General features: G+C 47.9%; 1 protein-coding gene across 1 annotated transcript; it reads left to right on the plus strand.

Annotated features, from left to right (window-relative positions):
• Positions 1 to 2169: 2169 nt before the first annotated feature.
• LOC307132202 (E3 ubiquitin-protein ligase TRIM35-like) lies at positions 2170 to 12767 on the plus strand. The gene is made up of 6 exons (XM_079826373.1): positions 2170 to 2810; positions 9662 to 9757; positions 9972 to 10202; positions 10280 to 10302; positions 10384 to 10502; positions 11756 to 12767. Exons 1-6 carry the CDS (start codon positions 2415 to 2417, stop codon positions 12262 to 12264), a joined length of 1374 nt encoding a protein of 457 aa, XP_079682499.1. The 5' UTR covers positions 2170 to 2414; the 3' UTR covers positions 12265 to 12767.
• The last annotated feature ends 294 nt before the right edge of the window (positions 12768 to 13061 follow it).

Here is a 13061-nt window from a genome sequence, read left to right on the forward strand (position 1 = left end):
TCAATGTTCATTTGTCCATTCACGTTAATGCTTTGGTTGTGTTTCTTCGTCTTTGTTATTTGGATTTACCTTCTGGGTGTATTATTAAAGACTCCTAATCTAATCGTCATCTTCATTGTCTATTTGCTGCAATCAAGCGTGACAGATGAACAAACCTACCAAAAAAAACTGAGTTGAAGATCTCCTCTCCCTCCGGCAATATGGTTGTCCCCTGGAGCAGTATGTGGAGGAGTTTGTGGAGTTTTTCCATCTGGTGAGTTGGAGCTATACAATGCTCAATGCTTTCAGATGGGACTTTATGAGGAGGGGATTTGGTTTCTCTCCCCTGGGCAATGTTTTCCCTTGGTCGAGTCCATTAACTTCATTTACTGTCTTAATTGTTCCAATTTTGTTGTTGAAGAAGTTAAGGAATATAAGAAAAACCCTCATCCAGTCCCATCTTGAAAGCGTTTGGGCACTCCAACTCACCCCAAGCCTGCAACCAAACCCTCCACATCCCTTAACATCGGGACCATCTCAGCTGCTCAAGAGTATATTACTGGTCCAGCTTAAAAGAGGTGGTGAAGAAGGAAGATGGCCACCATGCCTGAGTCTTCAGCCAAAATGGCCGCCATGCCTGAGTATTCGGCCAAGAGGACCACACCTGGAAATCAGTCCTCACCAGAACCAGAAGTGACCACTGGCTAATTGTCAAAACCAATACCAGTCCCCGTCCAGAGCCCGGTGACGTCTCCAGTCACCGTCCAGAGTCCAGAGAGGACTTTGTCTTCTGTCCAGAGTCCAGTGATGTCTCCAGTCCCTATCCAGAGTCCAGAGAGGACTTCGTCCAAGCGTGGAAAAGCGTGACACCAGGAGGCTGGACATGGTGGTCATAATCATATGTTGTCAAAATTACGATAGAAGTATTGGATAACTGGGGTAAGTGCAGCAATAAGAAGAGTACTGCCCAAGGGCATCATCTGTTGAAGATTCATTTCCAGGATGCCAAGAGATGCCAGATTTACCATCAGAAAGAGTCACTCTGAATGAACCTCAATTTACCCGTGTTGGGTAGATTATTTTGGACCTTCTGAGGTAAAGAGCAGAAGAAGCGTTGTGAAAAGGTATGGAGTAATTTTCACCTGTTTAGCCATACGAGCCATACATATTGAAGTGGCACCTTCATTGGACACAGATTCTTTCATAAACGCACATGTGGACAAGTCAAGGAACTTCGATATGATAATGGAAAGAACTTTGTAGGAGCAGATCGTGAACTAAGAGTTGCCATTAAGGAATGGAATCAGTGTAAAATCAATGATGTCCTTCTTCAGAAAGGAGTGAAATTGGACATTCAACCCCCCCGACCGGATCACATTATGGATGGGCATGAGAGAGGTTAATTAGATTTCTGCGGGAAGTTCTGAATTCTACCTTAAAGGTGAAGAGTCTACCGCAGGTTCAAGAACATCAGAAATGGTCAAGAGTTAAACACAACTTTAAACCAGGAGACCTAGTGCTTATAGTGGATAACACAGCACCTGAAAACTCTGGGCTTATGGGACGCATAACTCAAACCTTTCCAGACAGAAGAGGATTTGTGCATCATGTGCAAGGTAAGACAAAAGCAGCCGATAACTATAGGTCTGTCTTCTACAAGCATAAGATGGATAACGTCACTCGTTACCTGACATTTGACTTTGACATTGACACATGAACTTGACAGAGAGAAACTGGAAAGAATACTTTGACTATGTATGAACACTTTTGGCTTGACTTTTTTTAAGATTTTCTTTTTTTATTCTTTTTGGTCAGAAGAAATTTACATTTATATAATTTTATCAATTAATTATTAATTTGATCAATTAATGTATCTAGTAGACATGAAATTGTTAATGAGTTTTGCTTATGTTGGGGGTTGCATGTTTACGTAGTAATGTGAATATATTATATTCTGTACACAAATGCATATCGTCTCTCAGTGGCTTTTAGCAAGAGTAGTCACTATAAGCGTTTTGAGGCCATTTATGTGTATTTTTGTTGTTCTTTTGTGTTTTATCCAATGTTTTACGACATTATATTTTAATGTTTCAATGCAAATTCACTTTGAGTACATTTAGCCTGAAGAAATCCTGTTCCTGTTTGACCTGTTTGAACACACCCACAGGTGATCATGAACTCCTCCCTCTCACAACACTTACCAGGAAGAGACTGACTTGTTATTTCTCCTTTCTGTCATACCGACTCTCTCTCTCAACAGCAATAAAGAATCAGCGATCAGTGGAGAACGAAGAGAAACTCTTTACAGAAGGAGTTTGTGAAGTTTGTTTCTGAACAGACAGCAGATCTTTGTGATTCTCATTGTGATTCATGTTTGAAGCCATCGTTCAGGAAGTGAAAGTAAAGTTCAGATTGCTGGAGCTCAAACAGTGAGAATGGATTCAATGTCTGTAAAAGAGCTTTCTTGTCCCGTGTGCTGTGAAATCTTCAAGGCTCCTGTTCTTTTATCCTGTAGTCACAGTTTCTGTAAAGAGTGTCTTCAACAGTTCTGGAGAAGCAAGAGAACTCAGGAGTGTCCCGTCTGCAGGAGAAGATCCTCAAGAGATGAACCTCCAACTAATCTGGCGTTAAAGAACTTGTGTGAGTCGTTCCTGAAGAAGAGAAATGAGAGGCTTTCATCAGGATCTGAGGAGATCTGCAGTTTACACAGTGAGAAACTCAAACTCTTCTGTCTGGAGGACAAACAGCCGGTGTGTTTAGTGTGCAGAGATTCAAAACAACACGACAATCATAAATTCAGACCCATCAGTGAAGTGGTTTCATCATATAAGGTAAGACAAATGTCAATTGTTTCTCATGGAAAGAGCAATAATTAGTCATAAATACAGATTTCACATTCATGCACTCAGTATTTCTCATTTTACTCATCTTCAGGAACATTTACTGTTAGGGGTGTCACGATTCTCCAAATCCTCGATTCAATTAAATTTTCGATTCTAAGTCCACGGTTCGATTCGATTCTCGATTTTTACATGTATTTTTTTTAAAGCACATGTTGCTATGCCATTTTTAGACTAGACTTTTATGCAATATAATATCTGACCTTTGTTTTGCAATGTGCCACACTACATTGTCAAATTTATTTTAGTTAACATTTATCACCAATGTAACAACTTATATCTTCAGTGTTCAGTCAATTGAAAACTTAACCAAAATAACCAGCCATCTAGTTTCTCTTTTGTAAGTGCAGTCTTCTTCACAGAAGATGACATTCAAGTTCACAACAAAACAAACAAAAACAATAAAACAGCCATGTCCACAGTCTTCTCTGAACAATTAAGTGTCTTAACAAACTATTTCCGAACAGTTGAACATATACAACACTGATAACTACTTTTTATCCCCCGAGAATGATGACTGTATTTTTTCATTCTTTCATGTTCTTCCTAAATACGGATATGTTGTTTAGAGCTGCTCTTTGAGTTGGCTTTTTTTTTTTTTTAAATAGAACAAGACAACTGTAACAATTTTGCAGTTTCAAGTTCTTCTTAAAGAGTTATATGGAAAGAGAACTGCTAAACTATTGCTGTCAAGGCAACTCAATGTGCGCTGATCAGACCTTCAATAACTTTCTCCTTTACATTATTGTACATGGAGGGAATCACTGTTGCTGTGAGATGCGTTCTACTTGGGATTTCGTAGCGTGATTCTAGCACGCTAATTAAATACCTAAAACCGGAGTTCCCTTTCGTTCAGTCACTACGACGTAACGTTAGTGACTAACGAATGGGGGTTTCGCTTAGAAGCCTATCAACTTCGAGTTTAGAGAAAACGCCCAATGGCGTGCCAATGCCATGGGCATGCGGAATTTGCATACGTAACTCCGCCTCACTGTGTGAGTATATAAGGAAGTACGAGGCAATATCGCATTATGTTTCTGCTTTCGGAGCCAAGAGTACCTACCTCTTCACTCCTACAGCCTTCTGAGACTCTGTCAGCTTCTTCGAGACGAGCAGCTTTCCAGTCGGTGTTGGTGTGACGGCGCGTTCCAGTGATCGCATACTTCCTGCCTGCTGATCTGTGCAGTGGTCTGCATCCAGCTGGTGTGTGTTTCCCTGGGCGCTTCGGCATCGACTGCAAAGTTTCCTCTCACAAAAAGAGCTTGCACGTGACACGTCCTTTTCAGGATGTTTCGTCCGTGCACTTCTGGGTGCGGTAGATCGCTTTTCTCTTTTGACGGGCACGAGCGCTGCGTGACGTGTTTGGGCTTTCAGCACGCTCAGGCAGCGCTTGTGGATGATTCATGTTCCCTCTGCGGGAACCTGGCCATCTCGGTGCTACGATCAAGACTCCGTGAATTCCGTGCTGATGCCGGAACGAGAGTCCCCTCTGCCACCCCCCAATCTGCGGTCTCCTCTGGAGGCGGCACTTTGGCTGGTGACCAGGGTGATCTGAGGGTGACGGTGTGGAACAAAGCTCCGACGCTAGTTCCTCGGCCCACACCCCCCTCTCATGCACCTGACCCGGTCCGTGCTCAGGCGTCTACATCGGGGCCGGCTCCTGCTGTCCCGACTGTGGCGTTTGGCACGGCGGAAGAGGAAGTGATGTCTATCGCCGCATCACAAGGTGGGCTGGAGTCATCTGAGGATGATGATTCGGCTGTGCTGCCACCTTCGGGTGCGCCAGCATTGCCCGAGTCGGACCCAGAATTGACAGCCATGCTGTCTCGGGCCGCCGCAGCGCTTGGACTGGAGTGGAACCCTCCGCCTCAGCCCGAGCGTTCGCGGTTGGATGATTGGTTTTTCGGGGCGGCGCGTCCGGACACCCGTCCGGCCGCTCCTCCAATACCTTTCTTCCCCGAGGTGCATGAAGAGGTCGCGCGTTCCTGGAAGTCCCCGTTGTCTTCCCGTGAACGTTTGGCGAACTCTTCCGCCTTCACCTCCCTCGATGGAGCCGCGGCTCATGGGTACACTGGGGTCCCCCCAGTCGAACGTTCTGTTGCGATGCAACTGTGTCCACAGAGCGCTTCGTCCTGGCGTGGTGACCCAAAGCACCCCTCCAAAGCTTGTAGGTTTTCATCATCCCTGGTGGCGAAGTCCTATAGAGCTGCGGGGCAGGCCGCCGCTTCTCTGCATACCATGGCAACTCTTCAGGCTTACCAAGCCAAGTTGCTGTGTGATATGCACGAGGGAGGGGCTGATCCAGGACTCAGCAATGAGTTGCGTGCCGCCACCGACCTCGCTCTCCGGGCGACGAAGGTGACCGCACGCTCCCTGGGTCAGGTGATGTCCACAAATGTGGTCCAGGAGAGACACCTATGGCTCACCCTGTCTGATATGCGTGACGCTGAGCGAACCCGTTTCCTCAACGCCCCCATATCACAGGATGGGCTATTCGGCGGAGCGGTCGAGAGCTTCGCCCAACAGTTCTCGGCCGCTCAGAAGCAGACTGAGGCAATAAAACATATCCTGCCCCGGCGGTCAGCTGCTGCTTCCACCCAACCGCCCGCGCAGGTGCCTCAGCCTGCTCGCCGCCGAGGACGCCCTCCTGCGGCTCCCTCTACCTCTGCGCCACCCAAGCAGCAGCCTCCACCCGGGCCGCGCAGAGGCAGCCGCAGGAAGGCGTCCCAGTCTGCTCCAGCCCCGCAGCCCGCGAAGAAACGCCAGGCTAAGCGGCGCTCCTGATGCGGACGGCTCAGGGATGGGCAGTTCTTTCCAGGAGACGGCGGCAGGGCCGCTCCTTCCCCCGGTGGAGGGCCGGGGGAGAATCTTTTGTTCAGCTGCTGGCCCCCGGGTCAGCAGCACCCTAATGTGGTTAAAGAAAGAACTGACAACCCCATCCCTGAGCCCCCAGAGATCGGTGACGGCAGTGCGCGCCACCCTCGGGTCTCGCCACTCTCGTCCCTCTCTGTCGCCAGCCCCCTGGCAGAGCAGACCCCAGTGGAACGCGAGTCCTTCCCTGGTCTCCTCTGTCAGGGCGCAGCCGTTAACCGTGCCCCGACCCCGGGACGCCCAACAGCCTCCCTTGTCCGGGCCGGTAACGCTGCCTCGCTGCCCCACCCAGGGTACGTCTGTCGTCCGTATGACCCCGTTGGTGCAGTCTCTGGAAGCCTGGCTTCAGCTTCCGGGGCTGTCCCGCTGGGTTGCCCGGACCGTCAGGCTCGGCTACGCGATTCAGTTCGCGCAGGCTCCTCCCCGTTACAGGGGAGTCCGCTATACCGTGACCGGGGCCCATGCCCCCGTCATGCGTGCGGAGATTGCCACTCTACTGGCGAAGGATGCGATCGAGCCTGTCCCTCCAGCCGAAATGAGGTCGGGGTTCTACAGCCCCTACTTCATTGTACCCAAGAAAACCGGTGGGTTACGACCAATCCTGGACCTTCGTATCTTGAACCGATCCCTTCACCGGCTTCCGTTCAAGATGTTGACTGCGAAACGCCTTTTCGAATGCGCTCGTCCTCTCGATTGGTTTGCAGCGATCGACCTGAAGGACGCCTACTTCCATGTCTCCATCCTTCCTCGACACAGACCGTTCTTACGGTTTGCTTTCGAGGGGCGGGCATACCAGCACGCGGTTCTCCCTTTCGGGCTATCTCTGTCCCCTCGCGTCTTCACGAAGATCGCCGAGGCAGCCCTTGCGCCCCTTCGGCAGCACGGGGTTCGCATCCTGAACTACCTCGACGACTGGCTCATACTGGGCCACTCTCAAGAGCAGGTTTGCGGACACAGAGATCTGGTTCTCCACCACTTAGCCCGTCTGGGCCTTCAGGTCAACTGGGAAAAGAGCAAACTTTGCCCCGTGCAGAGGATCTCTTTTCTCGGTATGGAGATCGACTCAGTCGCCATGTACGCGCAGCTTTCGAGCGAGCGAGCGCAGTCTCTGCTGACTTGCCTCCGTCAAATCGAGAGCAAGAGTGCGGTTCCACTGAAACTATTTCAGAGGCTCCTGGGGCATATGGCATCTGCAGCCGCGGTAACGCCGCTCGGATTGCTTCATATGAGACCGCTTCAGCACTGGCTTCGCGATCGAGTCCCGAGATGGGCATGGCAGTCTGGCACGCTCCGGATCCAAGTGACTCGGGCCTGCCTACAGACGCTCACCCCGTGGTCGAACCTCAGTTTTCTCCGGGCCGGTGTGCCCTTAGAAAGAGTGTCCAGGCATGTTGTCGTATCGACGGATGCCTCTGCCACGGGCTGAGGTGCCATGTGCAATGGACAAGCAGCCGCGGGCTCCTGGACAGGACCTGAGGGGAGCCAGGAGACTGAATCCTCCTCGCTCTCCTCTCGTACCCTCCTGGGACCTCGCAGTAGTGTTAACTGCTCTGCAGAGACCTCCCTTTGAGCCTTTGCGGTCGGTTGATATTAAGTTCCTGTCTATGAAGACGGCTCTGCTGACCGCATTGGCCTCAGTTAAGAGGGTCGGGGACCTGCAGGCAATATCGGTTGACGAAGCGTGCCTGGAATTCGGGCCGGCTAACTCTCACGTGATCCTGAGACCCCGGCCTGGATATGTGCCCAAGGTTCCCACCACTCCGTTTAAGGACCAGGTGGTGAACCTGCAAGCGCTGCCTTTGGAGGAGGCAGACCCAGCCTTGGCATTGCTCTGTCCAGTACGCGCCCTCCGCGCCTACGTAGACATGACGCAGTGTTTCAGGACCTCAGACCAGCTCTTTGTCTGTTATGGTGGAGAGCGGAAGGGAAGTGCTCTCTCAAAGCAAAGGCTGTCTCACTGGATAGTGGACACCATTGCTTTGGCTTACCAGCAGCAAGGCCGACCATGTCCCCTTGGTGTGAAGGCACACTCCACCCGGAGTGTGGCCTCCTCTTGGGCTCTAGCGCATGGCGCCTCGCTAGCAGACATCTGCAGAGCTGCAGGCTGGGCGACACCCAACACATTCGCCAGATTCTACAATCTCCGAGTGGAGCCAGTGTCCGACTATGTACTCGCCCCCCCCGAGGGGCCGGTGATAGGCCAGGCTCAGGTGTCTTCGCTTGCTCGCCACTCCACTCCACGGACTGGATACGTGCGATATTTCCTCAGGTGAGCTCCCCGAGAGCCCTGAGCTCCTCCAGCACTGTCGACGCCGACATCAGTTCAGTCTGCCCTTTCGAGCCAGACCCTCATGTCCGGCCAGGTGCCCCATGTGCATGGTTCCCTCCGGCGACCCCCACATGTGTATTTCACCGTAAGTCTCCGCAGTGAGCGGGTTTCTTCCCTTGGCGTGTCCCCGCCACCCCTAGGGTTAAAAATCCACCTTCGGCTGGTACCCTAGAGATCTTCCATATGCAGCCCTCAGCGGGTCATATGTGTCTCTTAAGTCCTCCCCACGGGTAGGCATTTTTGGCATTCCCTCACTGGGATATGCTTCCCAGTGTACCTTGGTATTCCTGTGTTAAGTGGGAGTCCTTCGTCCGTACTAGTCTCACGACAGGGTACTCACACTTACGCAGGGCACTGGAAGACAGCTGAGTGGCGGGATTATATTGGGACCCCCATTCGTTAGTCACTAATGTTACGTCGTAGTGACTGAACGAAAGGGAACGTCTCGGTTACGGATGTAACCCTCGTTCCCTGAGGAGGGAACGGAGACGTAACGTCCCCTTGCCACATCAGCTGTGCTACCTGGAACGCAGGAGTTCAGTCTTGGCTCCTCAAGCAGGTAACATAATGCGATATTGCCTCGTACTTCGTTATATACTCACGCAGTGAGGCGGAGTTACGTATGCAAATTCCGCATGCCCATGGCATTGGCACGCCATTGGGCGTTTTCTCTAAACTCGAAGTTGAAAGGCTTCTAAGCGAAACCCCCATTCGTTAGTCACTAACGTTACGTCTCCGTTCCCTCCTCAGGGAACGAGGGTTACATCCGTAACCGAGACGTTTTCCACCAACGAATAAGGTCGCATGTCTGCGGCTATGAATACTCCTAACGCGCGCATAATTGCATTTGCATGCAAACGTTGTCAACATAATTCACTGGAAATCCAAAATACTTCCACACCGGCGACTTCAGTGAAAGAGGAGGGGGTTCAAGTTCTGTCGATGGGTCTCCTGCATCTGCAGTTGCCATGCTATCTTTTGAGTGGCTGTAGCTGAGGTTGACGCGCAGCACTTCAACACCTGTTTTTTTCCGCTTGGCAAACAAACGGACGTGACATGGGGGCGTGGCAGCATCGACGATTCCATTTTTTAATTCGGAGTTCGAGATTGTGACTTAATTTCGGTGACACCCTTATTTACTGTGCTGTGCTGCTCAATTCTTCTGTCTCTGTGTCTCATACTAAATAGTAGATGTTCAAACAAAATATAACATAAAACAAAGTCAACCTCAGTAAACACAGAATACAGTTTTCATCTCATATCACCCTTGTGAAAAACTAATCACCCTTTCATCAGCGATAACTGCAGCGAATGCTTGAGCTGACTGGAGATCAGTCTTTCACAGCGCTCTGCTGGATCTGACCCACTTCTCTTTGCAGAACTGCTTTAGTTCAGTCACATTGGATGGTTTTCAAGCATGAACTGCCTGTTTAAGGTCCTGCCACATCATCTCAATCGGGTTCAAGTCAGGACTCCAGAACTTGAGTTGAGCTTTTCTGAGCCGTTCAGAGGTGGATTTACTCTGTGCTTTGAATCATTGTCTTGATGCTTGAGCTTCAGCTGTATTTCTGTTCAATTCTAGGAGAAGCTCAATACAGCACTGAAGTCCTTACAGGAGAAACTCCAACACAATGAAAACATTAAAGTAGAGTTTGAGAAAACAGCTCAACACATCAAGGTGAGGAAACAGAGTCAAGAGTCATTTTCATCACAGCTGTAGGATCTCTATATACAGTTTATATATTTCAGCGGATTATTTCTGTAAATGACGAGCAGCGTCTGCTTCTGGAGCCGTTATATGTCGGGTATGGGAGTTTCTCTCTGCTATGAATGATGTGAAGTGTTGATGTGTGTGGATGGAGATGATTGAAGTGAATGTGATGTGATTTCAGGCTCAAGCTAAGCACACAGAGCGTCAGATTAAACAGCAGTTTGAGAAGCTTCATCAGTTTCTCAGAGATGAAGAAGAAGCTACAATCACTGCACTGAGGAAGGAAGAGGAGCAGAAGAAGCAGATGATGAAGGAGAAGCTGGAGGAGATGAACACACACATCTCAGCTCTTTCACACACAATCAAAGACATGGAGGAGATGATGAGAGCTAGTGACGTCTGCTTTCTGAAGGTCTGATTTCAGATCATTGGTTGATCATTGGTTCATTGATTGAGTTCTTGATGATAAATGGTGTGTTTGTTCTGCAGGAGTTTCCAGTCTCAAAGGAAAGGTGAGTGATCTGCTCCTGTCTCTGGTCTCTCTGGTTCTGATCCAAAGCCACTGCAGTTCTGACTCCTGAATGTTCTTCCAGAGTCCAGAGCTCACAGCCGGATCCACAGATGGCTTCTGGAGCTTTGATTCATGTGCCACGGTACTTGGGCAACCTGCCGTTCAGAGTCTGGAAGAAGATGCAGGACATCGTCCAACACAGTGAGTCTGACGGCACACGCGCGCACACACACACACACACACACACACACACACACACACACACACACACACACACACACACACACACACACACACACACACACAGAGTGCTTTTGGTTGGTTTGGTAGGTTGGTTTTGGATAAATTGGGACCTTTTAAACTCCAAAAAGTCTTTTTGCCTCCCTTTGGTTTTATAAAATGATCTTTTGAACCCAACAAGGTACAATGAAGATTCTTCCCTCCAGTCTTTGGAGTAAAAAACACTTCCAAAAGAAGTCCAGAACACACAGAGCCTTAGTTCTGCTCTTTCAAACACAAGATTGATTGTTTTATTAAGGGCTTTCCTTTAAAATGACACCAGATGTATTTATTTACTGTATGTGAGTAAGGGAAGAGTTGAAGAGGTTAAACACTGATGATGAAGATGAGTGTGAAACTAATAACAGCACTGACAGAGATCAGAGGAAATGTGTTTGATCAACAGGATCATAATTCAATTCAATTCAAATGTATTTGTATAGCGCTTTTCACAATACACATTGTTTCAAAGCAGCTTTACAGAAAGTGCATTTCATAAATGTACATTGAAAAATGTTAGAAAGAGAATGTTAAAGAAAAATGTTAGAATAAGTTAATCAATCATGTATTATTTTAGGCCATAACAACGCTGGCGTTGAGTCGTCTCTTCACAGGCATCGAGTCGTCTCTTCACAGGTGTTGGGGCATCTGAAGTGAGAGGCTGGATACAAACTGGAGCTGACGAACTATTTACCTTTGGACTAGTGTCCCGAGATAACAACAGAAAAGCAGATGGGAAATAATTAGCATAGCTGCTGTTCAGAATATTAATGCTTTTGATCCGATTTAACTGTAGTATAAAACGTATTTATCATGTGAATGCTTGGCTAAAGAGATGCGTCTTTAATCTAGTTTTAAACTGGGACAGCGAGTCTGAACCTCGAACAATATCAGGAAGACTATTCCAGAGTTTGGGAGCTAAATGTGAAAATGCCCTCCCTCCTTTAGTGGACTTAGATATCCTAGGAATGACTAGAAGCCTCGAGTTTAGTGATCTTAAAGAGCGCGATGGATTGTAGGGCGATAGAAGATCCGTTAAATACACTGGAGCTAAACCATTTAGGGCTTTATAGGTCAGTAGCAATACTTTGTAATTCATAATAATCTGTGTGTGTTCAGTCTTGATGATGATATGAAGATCAGAATAAAAGCATCTGTTGATTGTGTCTCATCAGCTCCTGTGATTCTGGATCCAAACACGGCTCATCCCTCTCTCGTCCTGTCTGATGATCTGACCAGTGTGAGGAACAGCGGGAACAAACAACCTCTTCCTGATAATCCAGAGAGATTTGACTCAAATCTCTGGGTTCTGGGTTCAGAGGGTTTTAACTCAGGAACACACAGCTGGGATGTGGAGGTTAAAAAGAGTTTACTATGGATTCTTGGAGTAACTACAGCATCAAACCAGAGGAAGGGACTGAGTTTCTTCAACACTGATGTCTGGAGTGTGGAGTATGATCAGGATATAATCTTTTTAAATTCAGGTTATGGTTTTCGTGTTGATCAGAAGCTTGATCGTGTGAGAGTGTGTGTGGATTATGACAGAGGAACGGTGTCATTCTCTGATCCTGTAACTAACACACATCTACACACATACACAACCTCCTTAACTCACACACTCTTTCCATTCTTCTGTAATTATAGTCCCGTCTCTCTGAGGATCTTAGCAGTCAATAGTCAGTAAACGTCACTCCTGCAGGTCTGGATCTTCCTGCTTTCAGCAGTTTCCAATATTTAATCCATATCTCATGAGTGAGAGTTGATCTGAATATCAGTCCGGTGGCTGTGATTGGGCCGTGATGATCACATGACTGAAATCCAGCATTACAGCCACACTCACATGCTCATATTGCTTTAATACAACAGATCAATAAACGAGAAGTTTTCAATAATATTCCACTTCACACAATTACACCGATTAGAGATCCTTTCAGCATTCATGTTTTCAGGATAATTGACGATTACCAGATTAATTCTCTCTAGTTTTCACATGTTAATTATACAGTCACTGAACCAGTGAATTCAGTTTTTGTTGTAAATGAATAATTATTTCAGTCATAGAGGTTATGATGATGTGTTTAAATATAAATGCTTAGTGTAGAAATGCTTGATTCAGCCGATTACAGATCACGGCCGTATGTATAACACTTGTCAGAAATGCTCTTCAGAATAAAGTCTTAAGCTTTGACTTCAGTGTCAGAAATCAATCATTTCAAACTCCAGTTGAACATTGATGCTGCTCATGTGTTTCTGTGTGTGTGTGTCTGCTGATGTACTGTTGGCTCGGTGATGTGACGTGAGTGTCATGGATACTCCAGCATCTGCAGGAAGCCCACAGTCCTCATGAAGCGCTCGCTTCTGCTGAACATGTTGAAGCTCTGCTGGGAGGTCATGAACTGTCTGACTGTGTGTGGTTTGGTTAGAGGAGCTGTTCAAGAGCTGCTTACTGAGGACCCATGCGCCATTATTACTGTCATTTCT

The sequence above is a fragment of the Gobio gobio genome, assembly GCF_949357685.1.
Source record: "Gobio gobio genome assembly, chromosome: 1".
Classification (NCBI taxonomy): domain Eukaryota; kingdom Metazoa; phylum Chordata; class Actinopteri; order Cypriniformes; family Gobionidae; genus Gobio; species Gobio gobio.